The sequence below is a fragment of the Anguilla rostrata genome, chromosome 7, assembly GCF_018555375.3.
Source record: "Anguilla rostrata isolate EN2019 chromosome 7, ASM1855537v3, whole genome shotgun sequence".
In the NCBI taxonomy this organism is placed as follows: Eukaryota; Metazoa; Chordata; class Actinopteri; order Anguilliformes; family Anguillidae; genus Anguilla; species Anguilla rostrata.
In genome coordinates this window covers 37,737,229-37,762,388 of record NC_057939.1, presented here as the reverse complement: position 1 = coordinate 37,762,388, position 25,160 = coordinate 37,737,229, and the positions used below count along the sequence as shown (strand labels likewise).

The window sequence follows — 25,160 nt, the reverse complement described above, 5'->3', positions numbered from 1 at the left end:
ACCTTTATTGTACAAAACATACTGCCATTAGGCACAGCAAAATGAAGAAACCACCAACTCAAAAATAACAGCAAATACCAACACACACACACACACACACAAGAAAAACAAACAAAAAAAGGAGAAGAAAAAGTTTGAAAAAGTCAAACAAAGCAATAGAAGAGAGAGAGGTTTTTTTTTTTACTCACTCTCCATGTGACACATTCTGAGTTGCCCGAGAAGCTATTTGTGACCATGTGAGCCAACCACTACAGTTCATTGGAGCCAACGCTACCAAAACAGCAATCAAGCTTCGGAAATAAGGCAAGGTAAAGTGAACAAAATCACAGTCAATCTGACGACACACGTTCTTCTGTCGCCCCCTGGTGGTCGATGTAATTAACACAGGAACTACAACTACTCATAGCTGCTTGGGACCACCAACCTGCCCCCTTGCTCCCCATGATCTCATATTATTGGTCAACAGGCAAATGTGTTGGGTGATGAGGTGATCAGGTGAGATTTTCTATTTATTACTGCCTCAATTCTTTTTCTACTTTCATATTTCAATCGGAGACAGCCACAGTGAAACACAGAAAATATGAAAATAACATGACATACAAAATACAGAAAAAAAGAAAAAAGAAGGGAAAAACACTACTAGACCAAAAAATTTGACATGGAATACCATTACATTATCATAAAAATGTATCATTAAAAAAGGTTACTTGTACAGTACTTGAAAGGGCTGAAGGGACCCTAAAGCAGAAAAGGTAAGAAGAACCTGGGAGCAAGAAGATTTACTTAAAAAATAATGTTTAAAAAACCTACAAAAATAACTTTTTAAAGTACTTTAATGTGAGTATGCAATAAAAGGACAATTTTGTATTATGAATTTCAGCAATTGGCCCAACGGTGGTGCTATAGAGCACAAACACGTTGTAATGGCAAATACCGTAAATTAAAATTAGAAGTAATAACTGAGAATGAAAATCAGTCAGTCATGATGGCAGTATGCATTTGTTGCCAAGTTCAAGCCTTCTGAACCAAGTTTTTGACCAAAATGTCTTGTTCTTGATTGTTCACTGTTCACAATTCCTTTGAACTTAACAAGAACCACAGACCAGTTATGCAAAACAACCCAATAAGATCAAAAACCCACCACGTTTCACCCCTCGCCCCCGCCCCCGCACCCCAAATAAAAAAAAAAATAAAAAAAAATTAAAAATAGAAATTGAAGAGTCGCACAGCACTTGCCAACAGTGTTCCTCTTCTAGTCAGGGCAGTGACTGCAGTTTACATAGATATGGGTCTCATCCACCTGTTATAATGATATATGTTATAATGATAATCTACACAATGAAGGAAATTAATAACTGCTTGTTTATTGTGTTTGAAAGATAAGTGTCCTTCCTATCAAAACATGCTTGTTTCAATTATGCTGTAGTATATTAAAATGACAAATGATGAATTCAGTTTGGATGTATTAAGACTGAAATCAAAGGGATAATGTTTTAAAAACATAATAATGTTTTTAATGCTATTAGGGTTTTACAATAACCCAGTGAAATTGGAATGCCCCTTTAGGTCATATTATCATTCATGTTATTGCAGGATATAAAAAGCATGCGTATTTATTTACATGTATACAGGAGCATTTTGTTTTGAAAATATACAATATCCAGAGCAAGTTACACAACATTTCAAAATGATTTGATAAAATGAACTGTCCATCAATTTTAAATAATCTCAGTGAGGGTTAAATTCCCTGGTACAATGTGCTGACAATGTAACAGGATTCGTTTTTTAGGCCAAGGACACCTTTTAGAAAGCCAGCCAAATTTATCATGCTTAGCTGGGCAAGTGAAATCAAATTCCACAACATAACCATACTCCTGGAGTTACAATCTAATGTCTAGGGCTTTTATTACACAGATGTATGAGGTGAAGCCAGTTTGTAAAGTGAAGTACATGAGTAAAACCTTGATAGAGGATCAGTTTAGGCTGCATAAGCTGCTGTGCCTAACATTATTTATGCAATGTTCTAAGGACAATTTCAGTTAGGACATTGAATGACGTGTTTTCATAACTTCAACTTTTTGAAAAAGCAATCTGTCCAATGAACACATGCCTGTAGTATAATGTGAAAATAGAAAGTCTAATAGATATGTTGTTGATCACAGTTTAATTGTATCCTAGTTAATGCAAAGGTAATGCAGAAGCCTTTCTCTACCAGTGAAACTGTGTTCACATTGTTAGGATATGGCTCAATTTTTGCATACATGGCGCCACCTACTGACATTATATGTCTAGGTACATAATTCTTCTGTAATACTGACATTGCTGTAGAAAAGTTTAACCTTATTGTGTGGAAATTTGGCACACACCTTTCGTGTGGGTCAAATTGACCCGGAAGGTTTTAATATTTTATAGAGACTTTCAGACTTTCATTCAATGTAACGGTGAACACCAATTCATCTAATTTTCACTAATTGTTTATATAATTATAATTATTCTTGGGGATATCATGAAGTCTAGTTCCAATATAAAAATTAAAAAAAAAATAAAACAAGATGGTTCTTTTGTTCTTTTCATAACTTGAAAATGGAGCAAAATTGACCCTAACACAATAGGAAGGGGATGGGTAGCACTGTCACCTCACAGCAAGAAGGTCCTGGGTTTGAATCCTGGCTGGGGCCTTTCTGTGTGGAGCTCGTATGTTCTTCCCGTGTCTTCCCGATGGGCTCCAGCAACCCCAGCGACCTTGACCAAGAACAAGCAAGTTAGATAATGGATGGATGGTCAATAGGAAGGTTAATCACTCATGCCACTGATAGTGACCTGTAAACAGTGAGCTCTCCAACCCTCTATATATAGTTACACAGACTCAGCTGGTTACTTGCAAACAGAAACATGGCTATCCAAATGTGAACGCACAATGGCATATAACATAAAACATGTTTTCAGATAATGTGATCATTTAAGGAAATATTTCCTTATAATAAGCAATAAAGATATTTTCTCCTGTGAATAAGCTATCAGAATCGGGGCATGTGACGTGCATCCATTCAAATTTAACAACATATTACAGAACAATGACCATGAAATTATACACCGGAATCTAACATTGCCTTAAATTATTGCTTTCATTGGTCATTGATTCAAAGTATAGCACATTAACCTGTATACCATTGCAAAGCTTAGATGCAAAAACCCACGTCCTGATGGGTAAAACCACTAGAGATAACAGAAGAAATAAGAGGGTAGTTCCCCCCCCCCAAAGGAGGGCTGAAATTGACACCCCAGGTTGATGATTACTCTTTTATAATCCAAAAAATAAAAGCCAGCTACAAGACAAACAGGTGCTAATCCTTTTCTACTGGGATTTACATGAACTAATTACCCCCTGAGCCAAAACAAATGAATCCACTAATTGCATATAGGCTAGGAAAAGTCGGTGAATTATTTTCCATTGAGCTGAATGCCTTTATAGGAGTGCTTCAATCAGACATTCCAGTGCTGAGCCAAATCACCTGAAATCAAGGTCCTACCTGAACAAATCCACCCTTTCTTTGATCTACCCATCATGACTCCAGCCCTTGGAAACGTTGTTATGTGTTACAGCCATCGAACAGTCTTGCAAACTTCAATATCATTTTTGCAGCTTTGAAAATTATTTTACAGCTTCCTTCTAGCTGAAATAATCACTGAGATATTTTATTGTGTATCCAGCAACTTGCAAGAGGACGGTTTTGCAGAGAACATTTAGGCAGGTTGAGCTTTGTGCACGAGCCATCTATTGTTTATAAGGGCTTTATTCATCGGTGTATGCTTGCAAAAGCCAAATCATGACAAGCAAGCAAAAGATGAAGAGTTCTAACAAAGCATTTAAGGAACTGGAGAACGACAGTAGCAACAATGATAGTGACTGGATGGGAGAGCTTCAACTCTGTAGAAGCAGCAGTACACAAAGACAGCTTGAATCCTCTTCAGGAATTGTGAGCCTGAACTGTTTATATTAGTTGTTTACGTATTTTACTATTAGTTGTGTTTCTATGTTATGCAATTTCATTTGTATTAGTATTTCAGTCATCTTCCAGGTTTTAGGCAGAAAAGCAGGCTATTTTATGATTGGGATTGTGCTCTGTATGTTTATTCGGCTTCTATATGCGCTAGTCATAAATATGTGCTTTATGTGACTAATGTTGTATAATGTGTGTGCATTTGACCCCAACTGTCCATTTCAGCAAATCTGTGGCCAGTTTCAGGGCAAAATACATGTTTTTCAATGATATTTGTATTATTGCTAGATTAGTAATTGTACTTATTCCAAAAGCACATAGAAAGGATCTATATATTTTACATACATACAATGTATAGTGATAAATGACACTATTATTGTTATAGTTTGTGAATTGAGGCTGTCACCTTGTTGTGGTAAGGACCCTTGCGTATCTCTATGACCCTATGAGCTACACCAGTGGAAGGAAACTCCTGGCAAGTTTTTATCGTACTGGACAGGTCTAAGATGAAAGGGCAGACTAAGCACAGCCCAATCAATTGAGTTATTGTAGAGAACACTACTGCTCACGTGTGTATTTGTGCCTACGTGTGATGATAAAAGACAAATTGTAGTTGGTGAAAGACATGAGCTGCCTCATTTTACACTTTGGGAAACCTTTGTAAGTTTTGATAACTAGGGTTGCAGAGAACTACACTGAACAAAATATAAACGCAACACTTTCAATTTTGCTGACATTTTTAATGCGTTTAAATAATACCTCAAAGATCTGTTCTATGTGCACAAAGATCTTATTTCTCTCAAATTTTGCCCACAATTTTTTTTATATCACTGTTAGCTAGCATTTCTCCTTTGTCAAGATAATCCATCTCCTACACAGGTGTGGCATATCAAGATGCTGATTAAAAGCCATGATCATTACACAGGTGTTCCTTATGATGGGGTCAATAAAAGGCCACCCTAAAATGTTGAGTTTTGTGTTGTTCAACACCATGTCACAGATGCATCATGAGTTAAGAGATCATGCAATTGGCATGCTGACTGCAGGAATGTCCTGTAAAGCTGTTGCCAGAGTAATGGGCGTTCATTTCTCCACAAGCCACGTAATTTCAGAAATGGATGTTTGTCTCAGGGAAGCTCGACTGCGTGCTCGACGTCCTCACCGGGGTCTTGATTTGCCTGCAGTTTGGCGTCACAATCGACATGGTGGGCAAGAGCTCACCTTCGATGGCCACTGGCATGTTGGATAGCGGTGGTGCTCTTCATTGATGAATCACAGTTTCAACTGAACAGTGCAAATGGCAGACAGCGTGTATGGCGTCGGGTTGGTGAGCAGTTTGCTGATGTCAACGTTGTGAACAGAGTGACCCGTGGTGGTGGGGTGTTGTTATGGGCAGGCATATCCTATGGGCAGAGAACTCAAGTGCATTTTATTCATGGCAATTTGAATGCACAGAGATATTGTGATGAGATCCTGAGGTCCATTGCTGTGCCATTCATCCACCGCCATCACCTCATGTTTCAGCATGACAGTACACGGCCCCATGTTGCAAGGATCTGTACACAATTCCTCAAGCTGAAAATGTCCCAGTTCTTGCATGGCCTGCATACTCACCAGGCATGTCACCCATTGAGCATGTTTGGGATGCTCTAGACCGGCACATACAACAGCGTTTTTCAGTTCGCACCAATATCCAACAACTTTGTACAGCTATTGAAGAGGAGTGGGACAATATTCCACAGGCTACAATCAACAATTTGATCAATTCAATGCGAAGGAGATGTGTTGCGTTGCATGAGGCAAGTGGTGGTCAAACAAGATACTGATCGGTATTCTGTTCATTTCATGGTATCTTCTTTTTTGCTGAATCTGTGACTAGCAAATGCAGATCTGTATCCCCAATCACATGAAATCAATAGATAAGTGCTTAATGAATCTATTTCAGTTCACTGATTTACGTTCATTACCTTTGAACTCAATAAAATCTTCGAAAATGATAATTGTTGCATTAATATTTTTGTTCAGTGTATTTGGCTAATTATTATTTATTTTTTATCATCAGTTGTTATAGTATTACATTTAGTAAATATTGTGCTTCAAGAATGGGGCGTATGCAAAAATGTCAGTCACTGTCTTTAGAAGTGCCTGTGGCTCTGCCTCATTTCATACAACCACTGTTTGTATATGCAAATTACTACTACCGCTGATTCCCCCTCCCTCTCCTTCACCTGGCAGTTGAGCACAAGTAGACCTGAGGGCGCAGAAAGGATAAACCAAGTGATTTGAAGTTAGTGTGTGTGATCAGAAACCATTATGAATAGGTTTTCTGTCCAGAAGTTCTCCAAATGGACACCCTTTGACTGAAATACAGGGCTAAGCCAAAAAGAGGGAATGTGGTTTGTGTGGTTCCACAGGGAAACACCCTTGATAGACTTCACTTCTGGAAGTAGAAGATAGTTGGGAAAAAAAGAGGTTAACAATATTCTAATTTGGTTTGGTGCTATTTTCGAGAGGTTTTGGGGACACTTGGGCCCAGCTTCAGTAGAACACGTCAAATCTTACTGTTTTCGTAAATCAACTTCAAACTTTTTTCTCGGTGCTGCAGACATCTTTCTTGGAAAAAGAAATATGGTTTCAGCCAGTATTAGAATTAGCCTAGCTGTAATTATTACAGAATAAAGAAAACAAAAACGATTTTTGAATTTTTTTGTCCTGTAGGCTATGTTTACTGAGTGAGGCTCCTGTAAAATCAGATGAAAGGCATGTTCAGTTGGATTCAGATTAAATGACTGACTTAGGGATGTCAAGAATTTTCCAGTTAGCTATCTGGGAGCTTTCACACTATTCACACCCACCATAGAGGATTCCATAAAGAACTAAAATGAGTTACCCTGGGGAGACAAGAACCCTGTTTTTCTGAGAGTGTAGCAAAGGTGGTTCATCAGAAAATCATCACTTTTGCTCATTTTGAGTAAATTGTGTGAGTGATGCAGCTATTGGTGGCTTGAGATACTATGAGGCTCAAACCCATTGGCAAGCAGCCTCTCCTATAGGAAATAGACAGACAGACAGACAGATCACCCAAAATCAGTGCCTGACCACACTAATACTCTTGTGGCTGAAAGGACGCAAATCCCTGCAGTCATCCAAAATCTAGAGGAAAGCCTCCCCAGAAGAGTGGAGGCTGTTAAAGAAGCAAAGGGGGAACCAAATCCATATTAATGCCCCTGGTTTTGGAATCAGATGTTCCACAACCACATATTTACATATAATTCTGATATGATTCTAATATAATTTTGAATATTACATATCTCATTACCTTTGATGTTCATTTGGTATTATTTTTTATCAAGGGTGACCATTACATATAATGAGGGGCTCCTTGTCAATTCTGTTCATGCTGTAGGCCTGATGGTGGCAGTTCTATACCATGCACTGTCCCTGCAATGAACATTCGTCTAGAGGTCTAAGCTTTAAAACTGTAATGAAACACACGCACAAATACACACACACTCACACACAAATTGGGGACGCATTAATATCCTCCAATGATGTGAACACGGCTGCACGCTGGGGGGAAAAAACATCTTAATGTGAAAAATGTGCTTCTTGCAGTAACTCTTCAAAAATGGCAAAAATGTATTCAGCTAAAATTCGAAAGGCAAATAGCAATCAAGCATTCTAGCGGGCCTGCCACCTTCGCGAACCGAGGTGAGCACTTCTCATCTCGAGCAGATTGCTATGAGTTGTTATGACAACACCACACTCATCCGGAAGTGAGCCCAAAAGTGCCAAAGATGGCGGCGCAGGGACCGATGGCGATAGCTATGCGGCTGAGAAACCAACTGCAGTCCGTCTATAAGCTCGACCCGTTGAGAAATGAGGTATGTCCTGGACACTTTCTTTATTCCTATGCTCCGCTACAGTCAGTCGGGTGGTCTAGAGTCTTACGTTCCTGGTATAAATAGAAGGCAAAAGGCGGCAGCGCATGCATGTCTGTTCGTGTCGGATGAGCTATGGACCGCGGAGTTGTACCCCGTAACTGCGCAGGCGTGAGTGGTAGAGTTTCACTGCCGACTCTTCTCCCTCGATGGACTGCGAGAACTGCGCAGTGAGGTCTTGGTCAAAATTTTCAGATAGGATTTAGCTACTATTTAATCAATGGAAGTTGAAACGTAGTAGCACATTATTTAATAAAAATCATTTCGCAGATATCACAGTTTTAACTACGCGAAAATGTGGTACCTAACGTTGATACCTAAACTACCGAACGCTGGCAGTGCAAAGCAAGTGCACTAGTCCTTGCGAACCCCTTAGCTAGCTAGCAAGCTAGCGTTAATTAAACAAAAAAGGTGGCTGAGCGCACGCAACAATCATGAACATGGTCACATTTATTAGTTTGTCATCGTGGATGTATCAGCGTCAATATTTTACAAACATGACATTGTTTACAAGCGAGAATTTCGTGGAAATGTAGTCTACCCGAAACACAAAAGCGAGTCTAACCTTCGCACAGTCAGCGCTGTCCTTCCTTTTTTCTGTCTTGGTTGACAGCGCAGTCGGTCACGCTGTAGCATTGCTTGCGATAACGTTACAGTCGTCCGGCCAATCTCATTCTCGTCTATTTCCGCGAGTACAGCTCTAAATCGGTTTATCTTATCAGTTACGACAACGGACGCTAACTTAGATAATAAAATACTTTATACGATGGCCGTGTTCTTTGCGATAGAGACACAAGCTAATGTTGCTAACAAAAACGTGTGCGCTTCCCGTCGACAACCCCAGCGCACAATATTGGACGTGATGCGCGAAGTTAGTTGTGGCTTTTTCGAAGGGCCTTTACCCGGCTATGTAACGGGATAACAGTGTTAACGTTACCTAGGTCAGTTGATCCTAGCCAGAAAAACATCAGTTTTATAACTTCTGGATAGGTCTGGTTTTATAGGCAGTAGTTGTATTGTAAACTAACGTTGCTCTGAGGCGCGCCTTATAGATTCACTCCGGAATAGCCTGGAATGTGTCCGTTGGCTTTAAATAGGTCAGTCTGGACCGTGGCGGCTGGTGGGTTGTAAACTTGGGAGGCTGGGGTTCCGTTCTTGACCGTGCCTGGCAGCCACCTGCAGGTCTGGGGAATTTCAGAAGGCGATATGACACGAGACCGTTTTCATTCACATGATACAAAATAACGAGAAGTCGCGTATTTCGCAAATAAATGTGTTGCAATTTCAGGTTTATCACACATCTGCCTCCCCTAGCAACTGGCTGCCCAGTTGTGCATGCGCAAAATAACGAGCTACTTAAATTTTTACCGATTTATTTATTTACTTTTTACTTTGAAGGTAAAATTAACTTATGCTTCAAGAAAGCGTAAGCGTGAGCAGCGTTACTCGATATTGTTTACTGAGAATGTTTCGAGTACTTTGTCAGTTGCCGGTTGTACACGTTACACGGTGACGGAGAATACAGAAATGCAACATGCGCGGAGAAATACGTATTTCTCAGTATACCGGTCAGACCTTTTGTAAGCATATACTTCACATTTGACTCCACCACCAAGTAAAACTGTAAACACCGTTTCTTCCCTTTCTTCGTCGTCGCCGTCGTCCTGCCTCCAGTGCTGAAATTATTTATTTTCTCATATGTCAATATCGCATGAACCAAAACCAACACTCCTTAGTCTGTAACTTATGTTCATTGAGCATAGTACCCAAAGGGCCAGTTGATGGTTATTGGTATCTGGAAGTGTGGTTTTTGTTTAGTCACTGATTTGGTCTGAGCCAAAGACCTTCACTTGCATTCAAATAAGTTAATGCAAATTGACAGTCAAGAAAAGTGAATACGTGATTTTGAAAGGGCTAGTAGTTATTTGATTGATTGTTTTAAATATTCCACTGAATGCTTTATGCATTTCCAGCTTTGGTGTTTCGTCTGTAAGTCGTTGTAACTGCTGTGTAAGTCGCTCTGGATAAGAGCGTCTGCTAAATGCCTGTAATGTCTGGGTAAATGTGAACACATTACAATATATTTGCATTCCAAATCAAGCACTAAATTATTTCCACATACAGTGAACTAAACAAAAAAAAAAAATTAATTTGGATTTGTCCAATGTAGCAACTTGTGGCTATCTGAAGGTCATGAAATAATGAAGAATGGTACATTTGTTATGTAACTTAATGTTGTTTGAATTGCATGTATGTGGTTCTGGTGATGCAATACTTAAGCATGTAAAGTACAGAATCATGTTCCACACCTTTTGTAACTGGTTTTACCATCACACACGTGCCGATGTATTGTTCTTTGATCCAAGGTTGACGAGTTATTTTACATTTTACCCATACATGTGATGTTATCAGCAGTGTGCTAATCGTCAGATTCACTTTTTGAAATATTTTTGTCGTTTTCATTCAGGAAGAAGTCAAATTGAAAATCAAAGACCTGAACGAGCACATTGTTTGCTATCTGTGTGCAGGGTATTTCATCGATGCCACAACCATCACAGAGTGCTTGCATACATGTAAGTGTGAAATCAGCGTTTTGTACTTATCCAAGCAGCGATATGTGTGGAAATCGGTCCCGGGTGATGCTGTCCTGTTATATTGGTGGGGAAATAATGAGCCTAGATGAACCGAATGGGCTGTTGCCTTTATTAAATCGTGTTATGTTCTAAAGTCTTCTAATATACCCAGATATTGCCAGTGACATGATTCCTGTTTTTCTCTCCCACTGCAGTCTGCAAGAGCTGTATTGTGAAATACCTCCAGACGAGCAAATATTGCCCAATGTGCAACATCAAAATCCATGAAACACAACCCCTGTTAAATTTGAAGCTGGACAGAGTTATGCAGGACATTGTCTATAAACTGGTCCCAGGATTGCAGGAGAGTAAGTACAGTCTCCCACACTGTTTTATTTATTTAATTTTTGAACTCATTGGTCCAGGCAGCACCAGCCTCAATACCCAGCAGTCTAGAGATAGAAGTCTAGGGTGACTGTATAGGTAGGCAACTCGACTTGACTTAGCAGGTTTCATTCACAGTTGGGGTGCTGCCATTTCACCCTTGAGGTACTGAACCTAAATTGTTTCAGTAAATATCTAGCTGTATCAATGGATGTCTGGGTTGTTCCGGTATAGAGAATTCTGAGGCAGGTGTGATTGAATTTTGTGACGTCATTATACAAGCGTTGCACTCAGTGGATATCTATCATTTGAAACTGCGGTGGCGGCATTACACCTATGTGGTGCTGTATCATAGTCAGCACAATGCACCATGAAAGGCGCTACGGAAGAAGAAAGCAACGCTACAGTACTGTATGCATGGAGTGCATGACCAGACGTCAGTCTGAATTTTCTGCGTTCGGACAGGTAGCCTAAAACTTGTTTTCTTTTGCACCCAAGCACGTCCAACATGTTGGAAAAAGTCTTCAGCTTAATGTTTTCAGTTTTGTAGATACGGTCTGTAAATAAACAATTTTTTTTGTTTTTTGAAAGTGTTTGCAAAGAGGAACAGGAGAGAAGGCAGTACTGTCATCATCTGATCGTTACTGACCATTAAAAAGTGAAATTCACATTACTAAGAAGATGTCATAAATTTGATCTCCTGATCGTGATTAAATCAGGTGATCAAAGGAATCACCACCTGTGCCTCATTTTGAGCCAGGAAAAATTCTGGATGTAACACTTAAGCTGTGTAAGTTACTCCGGATAAGAGCATCTACTAAATGTGAATGTAATGTAATATAACGTCTGGGGTCCAATCCGAATGAGAAAAAAGTGTGCAAGAGATTGATTTCCTGCAAGCTGATATATCAGAGTGGCGTTAGCAGGTCAGACATCTCTTGCCAACCTCACCCCTGAGCTGTAGCCCCAATTGTGCCTGTGTTGGTCTCCCTGTTAATAGTATCGATTGGTGATTAAATATGGAGATTTCAGATATTTTTTCATATGCAATTTCAGAGGTTCATTGTAGTGTTCAGTACATCCCATGTTTTAAGGTACTGCGAGACACCTTTTTTTACTTGGCTCACTTTCCTGTTGATGAAATACAATGAAATGTAAAGATTAAGGTTGTACAGGTTGTTTTAGCCAATTGAATTTGACTGCTAAATAAAAAAAATACAATCTTGTTTCATGATTTTGAGTTGGCCATTGTCATTGTTTTAAAAAAATCATATTTTGCATATTAAGCACCTAATAGCAGTTATTTTCTTCCTTCTTGACAAGCGAGAATGTGTACTAGTTAGCTGAGTGGTTGACTATCTGGCTAGTTGTCTAACATAAGCTGGCCAAGTACGTAAGGTTATCTAGCTAGCAGTAGACTAAATCACTGGCATGTAGCTAGCGATGGAAGTTATGTTTGCTAGTGAGCTAGCTTGTGTTTCAGACACAAGCATTGCTATTTAGCTTGCTAGTTTTTGTATGCTTGGTAAATATTGAATCTTTGGGTTGGCAGCCAGACACAGGTTGGATGAGTGAATCATGTCTGAATTGCTGCCTCCAAGAGCTGTACCTGCACAAGATTATGATTAGTCACAGCTGCCTAATGGACTATTGGTTAAGCACAACCCTTAGAAGTTGCATCAGAAGTTGCAATTATCTTGCATCAGACTGTCAATCTGGTCAGGCTTAGCCAGTTAAGTATAGGGTTATGTCAGCACAAACTGATCCTGATTCAGCTGCTATTTTCACTTACTGGTTCTGTATAGGCTTTGGTGAGGAGAAGCTAATCTTGAATCAACTGCTGGTGACACAAGCACTTTCCATTGGATGCTGTCTTTTCTGATGTACAGCTCATTAATATCGGCAATCTCAACCTTATTTTAATGCTTTCCTTCTTGAACCAGGTGAGGACAAGAGAATTAAGGAATTCTACCAGTCGCGTGGCCTAGAACGAATCATCCAACCCTCTGGGGATGGTATGTAGATTTAACCTTTCTGAGACAAGCAGTGCATTCAAATAACATAAAAAGGATGGGCTTTGTGACCGCTTTGAGCCATTTACGATGTGATTGTGATGGATGACGAGGGTTAACGCAGTGTGTGTGCATGCGTGTGTACGATTGTGTGTGTGTGTGTGTTTCTCAGACGCAGTACCAGACGCTGCAGGCCTGCCATACACCAGCTTTGATCACTCGAAAGCCCACTTCTACAGATATGATGAACAGATCTCGCTCTGTCTGGAGAGACAAAGGTAACTCCTCTTCTAGAGTCTTTCTCTGCACTCTTGAGGTGAACTGTAAACATTTTCTTGTATTAAGCTTTTCTCTGAATTTCTGTGCGAAGTTCTTAAACTCCTATTTATTTATTTATTTATTTATTTATTTTGTGGTTTAATAAACTTTACTCGCAATTATTATAAATTATTATACTCGCAACTTCCAATGTTGATTCGGGAGATCACAGACAAGGCATGTGCGGGGCTCGACCTTGAGTATTGTTTCTACTTAGTCAGTGTTCTACTTGCCCAAGGTCCATTTCCACTGGCCCAGCTGCCAAAATAAATATAACCACTTTTCAAAGGGGATATAGGCTATTAAAAAGTGTCAAAAAGCCAGTCTACAGCATTGGTTAAAAAAAATGTTTTCTTTTATTATATATGAAAATCTGCCAGTCGCCACCGCCAAATTATGCACAAGCTTTTTGTCAAGCCCTGATGTGATTGTCATTTTGCCGCCACTTCTTCGACAAGCCAAACTCGCACATATATATCTGATTTAATGTGGGACGATGGGGCTCATCCTTGCACTGGAAGCGTGCGAACCACCCCGTAGTTTAATTAACTCTAATCAATTTTTTTTATGAATATCTAGAATGGTTTTTTATCTGTGTTTTTGATGAATGTTCATTCTTAATTCTGTAAAAGGGAACACTCTGATTCAGTGTTGCTTTATTTTAGTATTCTTTCATTGTTGAAAGGTTTTGAAATTAATAAATAAAAAAATAAATCATGTACAGTACATGCATGTACACACACACACACACACCCATACGCACACTGTGTGCTGTGTCCCCACTATAACTGAAGATCCCAGGTGATCCCCCTCCTTGTCAACACTTTAATATGACAAATCTCAATTAGACAATAAATTCAAAAGTTGTACACCGGTAGTCAGTGTCCAACTATTAGCATTGTTGCTGAGAACACGAATTGACTGGAACACCAAGCCGTACTAGCACAGCTCCACAGTTCTTTTTAACATTTATTAAACCGAAACATCATGCAAATTCCTGGGATAGAAATTGAATTACTACTCAATTCCTTTTTGTGCTCATGAACCACATATAGTGTATTGAGCACAGATCCACCTTTGTTCAGGCAACTTGCTAACTAAAAGCAGTGTGACTTGCATATTAGTTTACATGTTTTAGTAAAATTGTAGCTAGATTGCTTTAATATTTATCTCAAATGCAGGAGTTTACAACAACAAAAAAAAACAAAACAGCAACCATGACTCCACTGTTGAACACTTCCCTTTTCTTGCTGGTTGGCCACAAAGATCTTTGTTGTTACTGCTGCACACAATGTTTTACCAGCAGATGTAAAAAGGAAATATTCTTTTTGTGTTCAGATACTTCAGATGATCTTTCATAATTGACAATAAAGTACAGATCACCCGAAACTATTTGATTTCTGCCCATTGCTTTGCCAGTTTTAACAAGCAAACTGCAAACCATTGGCTACGCTTGGTAAATCAAACTAGCTTGGAAACGGTTATATATAAGCTAGTGGCTACATGGATAGCAAACATGGATTAACTTTCAGGAAGTAACAAGCAGGTGGTTGATACTGAGTAGTCTAACTGCCAGCCAATGAAAACAAAACAAAAAAAAGGCTATAGCAGCTGTCCTACTGTGCTATCCTACCGTAAGCCAAGGGGAGTGCTCGGCTTGGAGAATAAGATCACCAAATACATAACGGTAATGTTATTCATTCGGCTTAGCTGTAGCTTGACGCAACGTTAGTTTCCTTAGTCAGTCCATGCTCAGAGGAAATGATGGGTTTGGGAATTGCCGGATCTTAAGTTAATGCAGCATGAAACCTACCATGTGGGCAGTCAGGATATGAAAATAGATATCTGCGAAATTAGCAAGTTATAAAGACTTTTTTTTTACCGCATCATCTGCAGAAAGACCTTCAAAAATTGATTTTTGGCAAGACTTGGCACAGTCCATAGGGCAGTCAACTGTCAAGCCATATACGCCCCGCCCCCCATCCCCCCACGGCCCCTTTTCAGCTTTTGTCCCTTCTTAATATGTCAGTCTCTTTGCTTTCCACCTGTCTGTTAATAAAGAAAAAAAAGAACAAAGGTGGGCGTAATGTCCCTTTCTCCTTTTACCAAAAAAATGATAATTTTAAAGTTCCCCTTTAACAGAAGTTTTTTTTTTTTTTTTTAAGATGCTAAGCTAATCTGGTGTATAGGGTGTAAATTGTTGGTTGTACTGTGGTTGTACTGTAAACTCCTCAGTTTTCAGGCGCTCTAGATGTTTGCAAGTGCCCATCCCCTGCTGTGCAGAACGGGGAATATAGCAAGAACCTGCTTTGTATTTTGCCTCACTCGCTTAGCGCTTCCACTGCTGCCTGTAGACATTAGCATTAAAAGTATCAGTGCTTATCCACTCATGAAAGCGGTTACAGGAATAATCAATGGCCTGGTGTGTGTTTTTTACGCGATTCCACGACAGCGCCTGACAGACTCCACCCCCCTCCAGCCCCATGCCCCAGCGCCGTCCTCAGTGATTACTTTGTGCAAACAGCCGCTCGCCAATCAATACCTGCAGAGAAAACAGGCCCCCGCTCGGCTATCGACTTTCCCACCGCTGCGAAACAACGCGAGTCCGTCTCTCAGTCCCGCTAGCCCGGGCGATCGCACGCACGCGAGATCAATGACGTTAAAAACACCATCAGCAAAGCCGAAAGCAAACGTGGTGTTTGGAATTGGCCTTTCGCTCGCCACATCAGTAAAAGAGCAGCTAGTAAAGCAGTAATCCTGCATAATTTATATCAAACTTGGGTTGAAAGGCAGGATCAAAGTGTTGTTTTAATGGCTTTATCCTATGGGATCAATCTGGACTGCACTATTTTTGGAGTTTCGTTTTTTTTGTAATGAGCATGATTTTGGTCACATGTCCCATCTCTATTCTCAGCTACATCTGATTAGTTGAGCGATTAAGTATGTGATTGGTCAGGTGTATAGGTGTGGGAAGTAGGGGTGCTGGAGGTGGTGCAGCACCCCCTGCTGGTTGGTAGCCTACTGTAATAATGCATTGCGATTTTGAGAATAGCTTGTTGGACACTGATTCCTACCATTTATTTGCACTCAAAAATTTGGAAATGAAATGACATTTGTGAGCCAGACAGTTTGATAGTAGACAGTCCTGAAATTACTTTTAATCATTTATATTTTAACAAATTGTTGCTGACGAAAAGTGCCATTAAGATGAGATGTTGAATCTGCACCCAGATTCAATAAGCGCGTTAGCTGTGCTCAATAAAACACCAATCTGTGCTATGCTATTGGGCTGCTTCAAAGAAGTGTGCAAGGTCACTTGTCTTCCTGTCGTTTCATTGGAGAGATTTTTGACTCTGGGTCAGTGTGCACAAACTTCCTGTTAAGATATGCATCAACCATTTCCTTTTTGTCCTAAGAAATTATATGTATATTATTTTACTGTCGGTTAACTTTGTCATTTGCAGTCAATACTCCTGCCCCACCTCCGTTGAACTGCTCCCCCCTGTCAAAGTCTGTTAACTCTCGTAATACAAGAATGATTTTATTTTATTTTTTCTGGTACAGACAGATGTTAGTCATCTCTCAGCTCACCGACGCGTTCGTTATTCGGTTAAAGGAAAGCGCAACGGCTCGGATTTAAAACTGGGATCGATCGGCTGACGCCCCCTAATCCGGGGAGCGATTCCGCCGAGCGCGGAGTGTAACGGTACACCTCGCCCGCTCCGTCTCCGCCCAGCTAGGGGAAATGCCGGCCGAGCCGCGAGCCCCTTCTCAGCACGCGTAACCCAATCGCCGCTGTCCAACAGGCGCTTTTAATACACTCCCGTTCTGTGAATGTTTCTACACTGACTGGCTGGGAGGGTGAAAATGTGTGTGGTTTTAATGAATGGCACGACGCTGTCGTTCTGTTTCGGCGCTTTTGTTTTTAATCGGGGCGCGGTGCAAGCGGGCGTGAATAATGTGGCGCTGGTGGCTTGTGTGAGCGGCCGCCTGCTGCTCGCCGTGCCGGGCTGACCCGTCGTTAATGCCCGCGCAGCTGCTCGCCCGGTCGCGCCTGTGCCAGGGAGCCGCTGCGCTGCGCTCTCGTTTGCGCGCGTCCGCGGGCGGCGGCTGCTGTGATGGCGCTGACGCTGTGTCTGTCCTGTCCTTTCAGCGCTTTGTCTTCATCGGCTGGGAAAGATAAGACCAAGCTGACGCTACAGGTAAGGCCTCTCCGTTCAGCCTCTTTTTCACTCTTAGGCTTGGCCCTGTGGATGTAGACCTGGGACTGCGGTCACTGGCTTGGCCCTATGGTCACAAGCGTGGACCTGTGGTCACAGACTTGAGCCTGTGGACATAGACATGGGCCTGTGGGCATAGACTTGAGCCTGTGGACATAGACATGGGCCTGTGGACATAGACATGGGCCTGTGGACATAGACTTGGACCTGTGGACATAGACTTGGGCCTGTGGTCATACACGTGACACTGTGGTTACAAGCTTGACCCCTGTGAACATAGACTTGAGCTTGTGGTCACAGACTTGGCCCAATGGTCACAGGCTTGGCTCTGTGGTCACAGGGTTTAACCTCAGCCCTGTTAAATGCTGCCAATGACTGGGAGACTGCAGTAGCTTTGCCCTGTCAGTGGTAGGCAAGGCTTGAGTTGGTCAGGATTCCATTAGTTCCTCCCAGCAATACGGCAGTTGCATGTAGACTACCAGTCATTGCCAGTGATGTTGAAAGTGAGAGTGATGATGACTTCTCCTATTACTGGAACCACTGCTGTTTTACTGTGTGGAGACTAACCAGTATATCGGTTCAGCAAAGGCATCAGCTGATAAGGGATACTTTGAAAATGACCTGCAATTGGCATTCATAGTAAGCACACTTGTAGTCAGCAATTTTTAGTATGGTAACACACAAAAATATTTGTCTACAAATAGCTATTTTCTCTGAAGTGCCAGCGTTTCTCCATTTCCAGTGAAGTCGAGCACTGGAGCCTTGTGTAATCCAAAAACGCAAGAGCTCTAATAAAAACACAAAAGGTTACATACAGTGGGATTTCATAAAGCACGCGAGGCGTTAATGCTGTCCTGTGTGTGACTGCATGCATATTTGTCTCTGTGCTGATGCGGTGCCTTTGAAACTGTGTGTTAAAGTACTGTGCATGAATGCAAACAGGAAGCTGCTCACATAATTTGAATTTACGATGATGTGAAAACGAAAGTACTTCTTCTTTCAGTTGCACTTTTTCACAGGGCTTCTGCGTGTTGGCTTATCTTTGGGTGAATGAATAATGACAAAGACAAAAAAAAACAGTTCTTATTTGTCACATGAGGATAGATTTATCTACTGTTTGGACTCGTTGAGTACTGAAAGAGGGTTAGTTATTTTGTAATGTATGTAAAAAAGTAGGTCTGAAAGAGGGTGTGTGTTCTTTTTCACATTGCTGTACTTCACTCAGAAAATCTGTGAGGTGATTCAGAGACAGCAACAGTCTTGTGGGAAACAGCCCATTGAAATGCGTGGTTTATAGAAGTCCCATCAATAATGTAAAACATTGTGAAAGTACCATTTCCCCTCAGTTCTTAACGCTTTCATGCCCTGTTAAATATTTCAGCACTTTCTGGTAGGGTAGTCGAAGAGGAAAATAATCTCCAAATAATTTATTTTTCTATATTTCAGATACATTCATGCAGTCAGCCTATACTGTCACATCTGTCATAACTGAAATCACCGTGGTGTATTATTAGTGGTAAATCAATATGGATTGAAATTTGCTGTACTTTTAGGTATGTGCATTATGCCAGCAAAATAAGGGCCTTTTAAAGCATATTCAGGGATATACACTTGCCAAAAATATACCCATATAATAATAACAATAATAATAATAATGATAATAACAACATCAACACCATTTATTATTATTTGTTTTTAATTAATTTGCTCTTAATTAGTTGAGCTGTAATGTATACGAATGTCAAACAGTGTTAATTCATTCTCAGATGTGTAAAATATGCTTTCAGACATAAACTCATTTGACATTTGCAACTAAATTCAATTTTCTAAGCTTTGAGTCTGATGTTTCCCTTCGCTGGTTCTGAAATCATGGTGTTATCATAATGTCTGCCAGTAGAGGTCACTGTTTATCATTGTATTGGCCATAAAAGCACAGGTCTTTTCTTCATTGTGTTTTGCGCAAGCAATCGCATTCACATTCACACATCAGTTAATGGCTAATCCGATGCATTACATTACATTACATTACAGGCATTTGGCAGACGCTCTTATCCAGAGCGACGTACAACAAAGTGTATAACCATAACCAGGAGCAAGTATGTCGAAAACCCTAGAGAGAAGTGCCGGTCCAAGTGCAGGGAGCAACCGCATAGTTCAACTTGGACCCTGAAGGTTAAACTGATTAACACTAACACAAACGAGAACACAACAACGCAGTCTATGCAAAAATACAAGCGGTAGTTAAGACAGGTGCATTAGACGATGCACATTTGTTAGTGGCGGTACCATTACAGGTGTCCCTCTCTAATTGGGTGGTAGCTTTAAAACCTACAGGACTATGATTAGAAAATCTAGGACGTATTGTATCACAGCATTATCTGAAGCCTTTAGCAGTGCGAAGTCCGCTTTACTTTTTAACCATGTAATCCCACTGGCTATTGCCTTTGGGAATTCAGTACCTTGGACATCTGTACTGCCCTAGTGAGGATTTGAACCAGCAACATTCTCTATTCAGGACAAGCTCCTTAGTCAAACCCCTATGGTTCTGCAGCCTGTTGAGAGCTTCCAGTGTACAGTCAATATAATGTATAATGGGAGCCTGTGGTACAGACTTTTAGTTCTGCATGGCTACCTGATAATGGAGACCCTCGGTCTGCAAGGCCCAATCATCTTCCCTCATCTCCTCCGGTCATTAGTTACCACGTACCTTGAACACAGGGGACCAATTACAGCTAATTATCGAACCTAAGCGAGCAATTAAGGGCCGCGGCGTGACGCGCCCCCGCAGATCGACTTAGCGGATGAGCGGGTCGGCGACCCCCCGCTGGCGTCGCGTCCGCCGAGCGCGCCCTTTGCCCTCCCCCGTCATCGGATCAGCCGCGTGTCCCGGTCCGATCCATAAAGGCCTCCGACCGGGAAGTCCCGAACGGATCGTTCCCCGCACACACGCCATTAGTCCCGGCAGTGCGGGACAGCGGCGTCAATCAAAAGCAGGGCGCCGGCGAACAGTGGCCTCACAGGTCAGCCCAGGAGCAAGGGAACACAGTGACTCCTTGCCGCCCGTTTTCTTCCAGCCAGATTCTGCTTGCTGAAATTGAGGAATATTTAGGATGAACGATCTCAGTTTGGTAGTCAGGGGGATCTCAACCCTGGTCCCAGAGAGCTCATTTGTGTTTTGGCTCTTTGTCCAACTTTAATTGCAATTCCTGAACTATAAAGAGCTGGTAATTGCTTGTAATTAGACCGTTTTAATGTCTATTGAGGGATGATTTATCTTCTGATCTGGAGACCCAATTACTGAAGCTAAATCGTTAGCGGAAAATTATTAAGAGGTCACAAACTGCCTCACCTGCATTATGTAAATCTGTTTCAGCACAAAATGATGGAACCCAGATTAACCTATGAGAATAGATTGGCTTGAACGAAACCAAGCAAGCATGCAAAGGGGTTCCCCTGGACCAGTGTTTGGAACCCAAACTATACATTTAAAACATTTGTTGGTCTTATTCTAACCTTCTTTAACGCCTCAAATTGAACCCAGTGTTCCGAAACTGTAGCCTATTCCATGATCCACCTGTAGAGACCAGCCAATCTAGGCAAACTTTGTATCTGAGAATGAGCAGCAGGGTAGCTACCTTAGGTGTGGTTTGGAAAGTAAAGGCTAAACAGCTTTGATTTATTTTACCCTGTAGAAGTGCCGAAGTGTTGTGTCTTGTCCCATGGGAACTGAGTTTGAAATTTCCAAAATTTACTTCTTAGCCCGAAACTTTGGTTTGGAAACGCGCGCTCCTGGTGCAACCAGCCCGTGTACACTGTGGCCCGTGCACATTGGCTTGACGCCACTGTGACGTTGCGGTAACTTTTCCGAGGGCTGTCCCCCCCCCTCCCTCTCTCTCCCTCTGCAGCAGAAGTTTGTTCGGTGCTCGGCGAGGGCGGAGGTGCGGCACCTGAGGCGAGTTCTGTGTCAACGGCTGAGCGTGGAGAAGAACCAGGTCAGTGCAGCGCACGCAGGAAAAGCTTCCACGCACGCCAAGACTTACACTCAGAAACTCTGAAGCAACTGAGGAAAAATAGCTCATTAAGAAATTTTAGCAGACGTATAGGTGCAGCTTCAAGCTAATAACGTTCTAAGTTTTTCGGTCGCCAGTGCTATTTACAAATAAAACGACATGGGTATGGCAGACTATGTAGGCCTGAGGGCAGTTCCTGTGTCTAGCTTTTTTCACAGTGGCAATATATCTGAATACTCTACCACTCTTCGCCTTAATGGTGAAAATTCTCCCAAATACCTCAGTCCTCTTAGGCTTTGAGGTGAAATGCACCCAAAACCTGGAGCTTACATCAACTGTTAAATGCTAGGTCTAGAACAGTGGTTCTTAACCTGGGTTCGGTCGAACCCTAAGGGTTCGGTGAGTCGGTCTCAGGGGTTCGGTGGAGCCTCCGCCGCAGAGGTCCACCCCTCAGTCTAGTCTGCATTATTACACTATTTTTTACTAAAGAAGGGTTCGGTGAATGAGCATATGAAACTGGTGGGGTTCGGTGCCTCCAACAAGGTTAAGAACCACTGGTCTAGAATATGAACATTGCTTACGAGTGCCAGCGCTGACCGGCCGGCAGCCCCAGCAGGTCAACGCACGATTGGTGCTCACGTCACCTGGAGAAGGGAGGGATTCGTTCGTCCAGGATCAACTAACCAATCAATTGAATTTTGTTTACATAGCTCACGTTACTAAGGATTTGTCACAGTGCACAGTTTACCATAGCCTAATGGACGATAGCGTGTCGTTACGCACCAGCTCCCCCCCCCGCTGGTCCGCTGGTCCGCCCGTTGACCTGCGGTGAAGCGCGTGAGCCTAGCTGCAGCGTGATACGAAGCGGCAGCTGACATCACGTGTTCCGGGACAGAGCGCGTGCTTCCCTGAGCTCTGAAATACGGATAGCGGAGGTTCCAGCAGGAAGCGCTGATTAAGCTTGTCATGGAGTAGCTATTTTCACACTGTGGCTACCTCCATCTGAAACACCACTTAAACAGACATCACCAGTAGTGTGCACTATTTTTTTATTACGAAATACCGGTATTGATGGTGTGGAGATTATTACACCGGTGTAGGCTCGCACGCTGTATGCCACTGGTTAAACCGATTAGAGCCTTAAACGGGCCTAATACTTTCAGCCCAAGCCTGACCAGAGCCTGCAGCATTTAAGCCCAACCCGTTTTTGAACCCCACTGCAGTGAACGCATCCGTTCAAACCGTGCTTTGAGGTATCATCAGTAGTCCTTTTTTGGGAAAAAAACGCAACTGACGTCTGGGTGGGATTAGCGGATGGTGCACAGCTGCAGGCTTGCTCAGTGTATTGTGGTAATGATGGGCTGCAAAGAACCCAAAAACCGAACAGAGCCAGATATAAAATTATGAATTATTAATACAGAATTATGGCCCGACTCGAACTCTCGGGTTCTGGATGAGTTTTATCGGTCCTGGGCGACGAGCCTAGCATGGATTAATAGAATTGGTCATTCACCATTTAAAAATGTTCATTGTACACGGCCAGGGTAGAACCAGAATGCACATGTATTCTTTTGAACATAATCTTGAGGATCACTCTTTTCCCTGGCTTCTGAATTTCAGTGGCAGTTAGCAGTAATGACCACTATTGCATTTGAATAGCAGAATTAGACAGTAGGGATGTAAATTGTAATCTTCTGACAAAGGGATTTTCTCAGCCAAATGGATATGCTTTTTACATCTCTGCATTCATCAGCTTCTCAGTCGACGATGAAAACTGTCAATCATTTATTTCAATGATTCGAGACATTGGTCTGAACCGTCCTTAACCTCTACTGCTATGACTCAGTTATAGGAGATGCTCTTACTGTCCGGTGAAAATATCTGTTTTGACCCCAGAACCCATTTAAATAATGTACAATCATGTAAAATCAGATTTTATGCACTACAGATTCCTGCATAGCTGCCTGTAACCCAATGAGAGTTTAGCGTTTTATGAGGGTTAAACATGACTGCGTTTGACAGTGCACCGCGAGCACTAAAGAGGTGCAGCTAATAGGGCTTAGTGGCTGTTTGCCTTGCCTTCAGTGTATGGCCTTTTTGTTCCACTGCAGGTCCAGATGTTCTTCAACAACGAGTCCCTGCCCGATCATATGACCATGAAACAACTGTGGCTCTCCCACTGGTTTGGCAAGGTACCGCACTCGCACCCCCGAGCCAGAAATTCACGGCGCATTCCTGCTTAATGTGCAGGGTGGGATAAGGCGGACGTTCGGAGGCTAATTTAAGCAGATCTTTCCTCTCTGTTTCACGCATAGCATTACGGGCTCTGTTAAACAAACGTTTCCAGGCTCTTTCTACCGTTTATTTTTTTCGAGCGAACACTCGAGAGTCCCGTGCTGGTTTTATTGAGAGGACACACACCACCGACCTGCTCGTGTTTTTTCTTCGCGTGTTCATTAATCTCCATAGCATAATAACAAGCGCGTACACACCTCGGAATTTACATTAAGTGAACATATTTATCACCACTGTTCATATCACTACGTGTTTGCCGAATACACAAATAGAACTTAATTCACTGAATAAACACAAAGAGGGAGAATACATTTTTCACAAAGGGACAAATGATACCCTAATAGAATAATATCACAAATATAGTTGTTGAGAATAGTTGATTTGGTAGCGTGGGCGGTAGAACAGAGTGGTACCAAAACCGAACAGAAAGAAAATAAAGCTGTCAACAGTGTTCCCTCTGGACTGGGGTGCCGTCAACGTCTTTAAGACTCTTCATTCGCGGAAATGCGCAATCACGCAGTATATTCCAAGTTCATTGCACTTTCATCTTGACCTTAAACATTGAAACCAAGCAACTATGCTTATCTTTTCAGTTTTTTTTGTGCTTTTCATTGATTTTCAAAACACTCTGCTTGCCAAAACTCATGATGTTTGTAAGTACTGTAGAAAACAATCTTAATTAATTGCGTAAAGTTAATGGTAGTGTGCGTTTATATGGCAGGTGCATGTTAAATTCAAAACCAGATAAATTGCAATAGCCATTGGATCCATACAGTAATGCATACTGCTGAAATGCATTTAAAATGATTGCATTCCAGCTTGAAAAATTGTATCATAAACGTACGTGCATTTTTCCGTTAGAATTTTTGTGCATCCTATGAAGTATGCCAGTTGATTTTTTTTCTTTTTTTTCTAAATTTCTTTTTAGGCACAGCCTTTGGTCCTTCACTACACAATCAAAGACAAGCGGACAAGATAGGACCTGTACCCTTTTTTTAAAGGGTCTTTTCTGCTGTATATATTTTGTATTTTATATATTCTATTTTAATGATATTTCTGTACATATAAATATACTTATTTAGTTTATTCCTTGTTCTACTTTAAAGAAAAATAATAAATTTTGTGATAAGTGACAAACTGCCAGTGTCCTCTGTTTAAACACTTGAGCATCTGACCAGTCCAACCAGAGTAACAATATGTTCACCACGCTTGAGTAATTATTTTGTAAGTGTTTTATTGTTTAGACACTAACCTTGTGAGTTTGACGTATATAAATGTGCACGTGCATTTATATTTAACACTTTCTTTAATTACTCAATTCAAGGACAAATTGCACTAGTAAATTGAGAGGGGTTTCATCTGTATAGGAGAACCCATTTTTTGAATTGTGCAATTCAAAATGCTGA

At 41.5% G+C, this 25,160-nt stretch overlaps 1 protein-coding gene and 1 long non-coding RNA gene across 5 annotated transcripts; one reads left to right on the top strand and one right to left on the bottom strand.

Moving 5' to 3' along the window:
- Positions 1-1,224: 1,224 nt before the first annotated feature.
- Positions 1,225-9,162, bottom strand: LOC135259635 (uncharacterized). Its single transcript, XR_010331344.1, has 3 exons — positions 8,508-9,162; positions 2,637-2,742; positions 1,225-1,300 (listed from the first exon to the last, which is right to left on the bottom strand). It is a non-coding gene; the product is annotated as an uncharacterized LOC135259635 (long non-coding RNA).
- On the top strand, positions 7,730-24,891 carry pcgf1 (polycomb group ring finger 1). 4 transcript variants are annotated; one of them, XM_064344206.1, is made up of 9 exons: positions 7,730-7,885; positions 10,410-10,515; positions 10,731-10,883; positions 12,843-12,914; positions 13,084-13,189; positions 17,383-17,431; positions 21,358-21,441; positions 23,571-23,651; positions 24,683-24,891. In XM_064344206.1, exons 1-9 carry the CDS (start codon positions 7,799-7,801, stop codon positions 24,731-24,733), a joined length of 789 nt encoding a protein of 262 aa, XP_064200276.1. In that variant the 5' UTR covers positions 7,730-7,798; the 3' UTR covers positions 24,734-24,891. The 4 variants fall into 4 exon arrangements, with proteins under 4 accessions (XP_064200276.1, XP_064200275.1, XP_064200277.1 ...); XM_064344205.1 differs by having other exon boundaries at positions 7,731-7,885; positions 21,355-21,441; XM_064344207.1 differs by lacking the exon at positions 7,730-7,885 and adding an exon at positions 7,916-8,053 and having other exon boundaries at positions 21,355-21,441.
- The last annotated feature ends 269 nt before the right edge of the window (positions 24,892-25,160 follow it).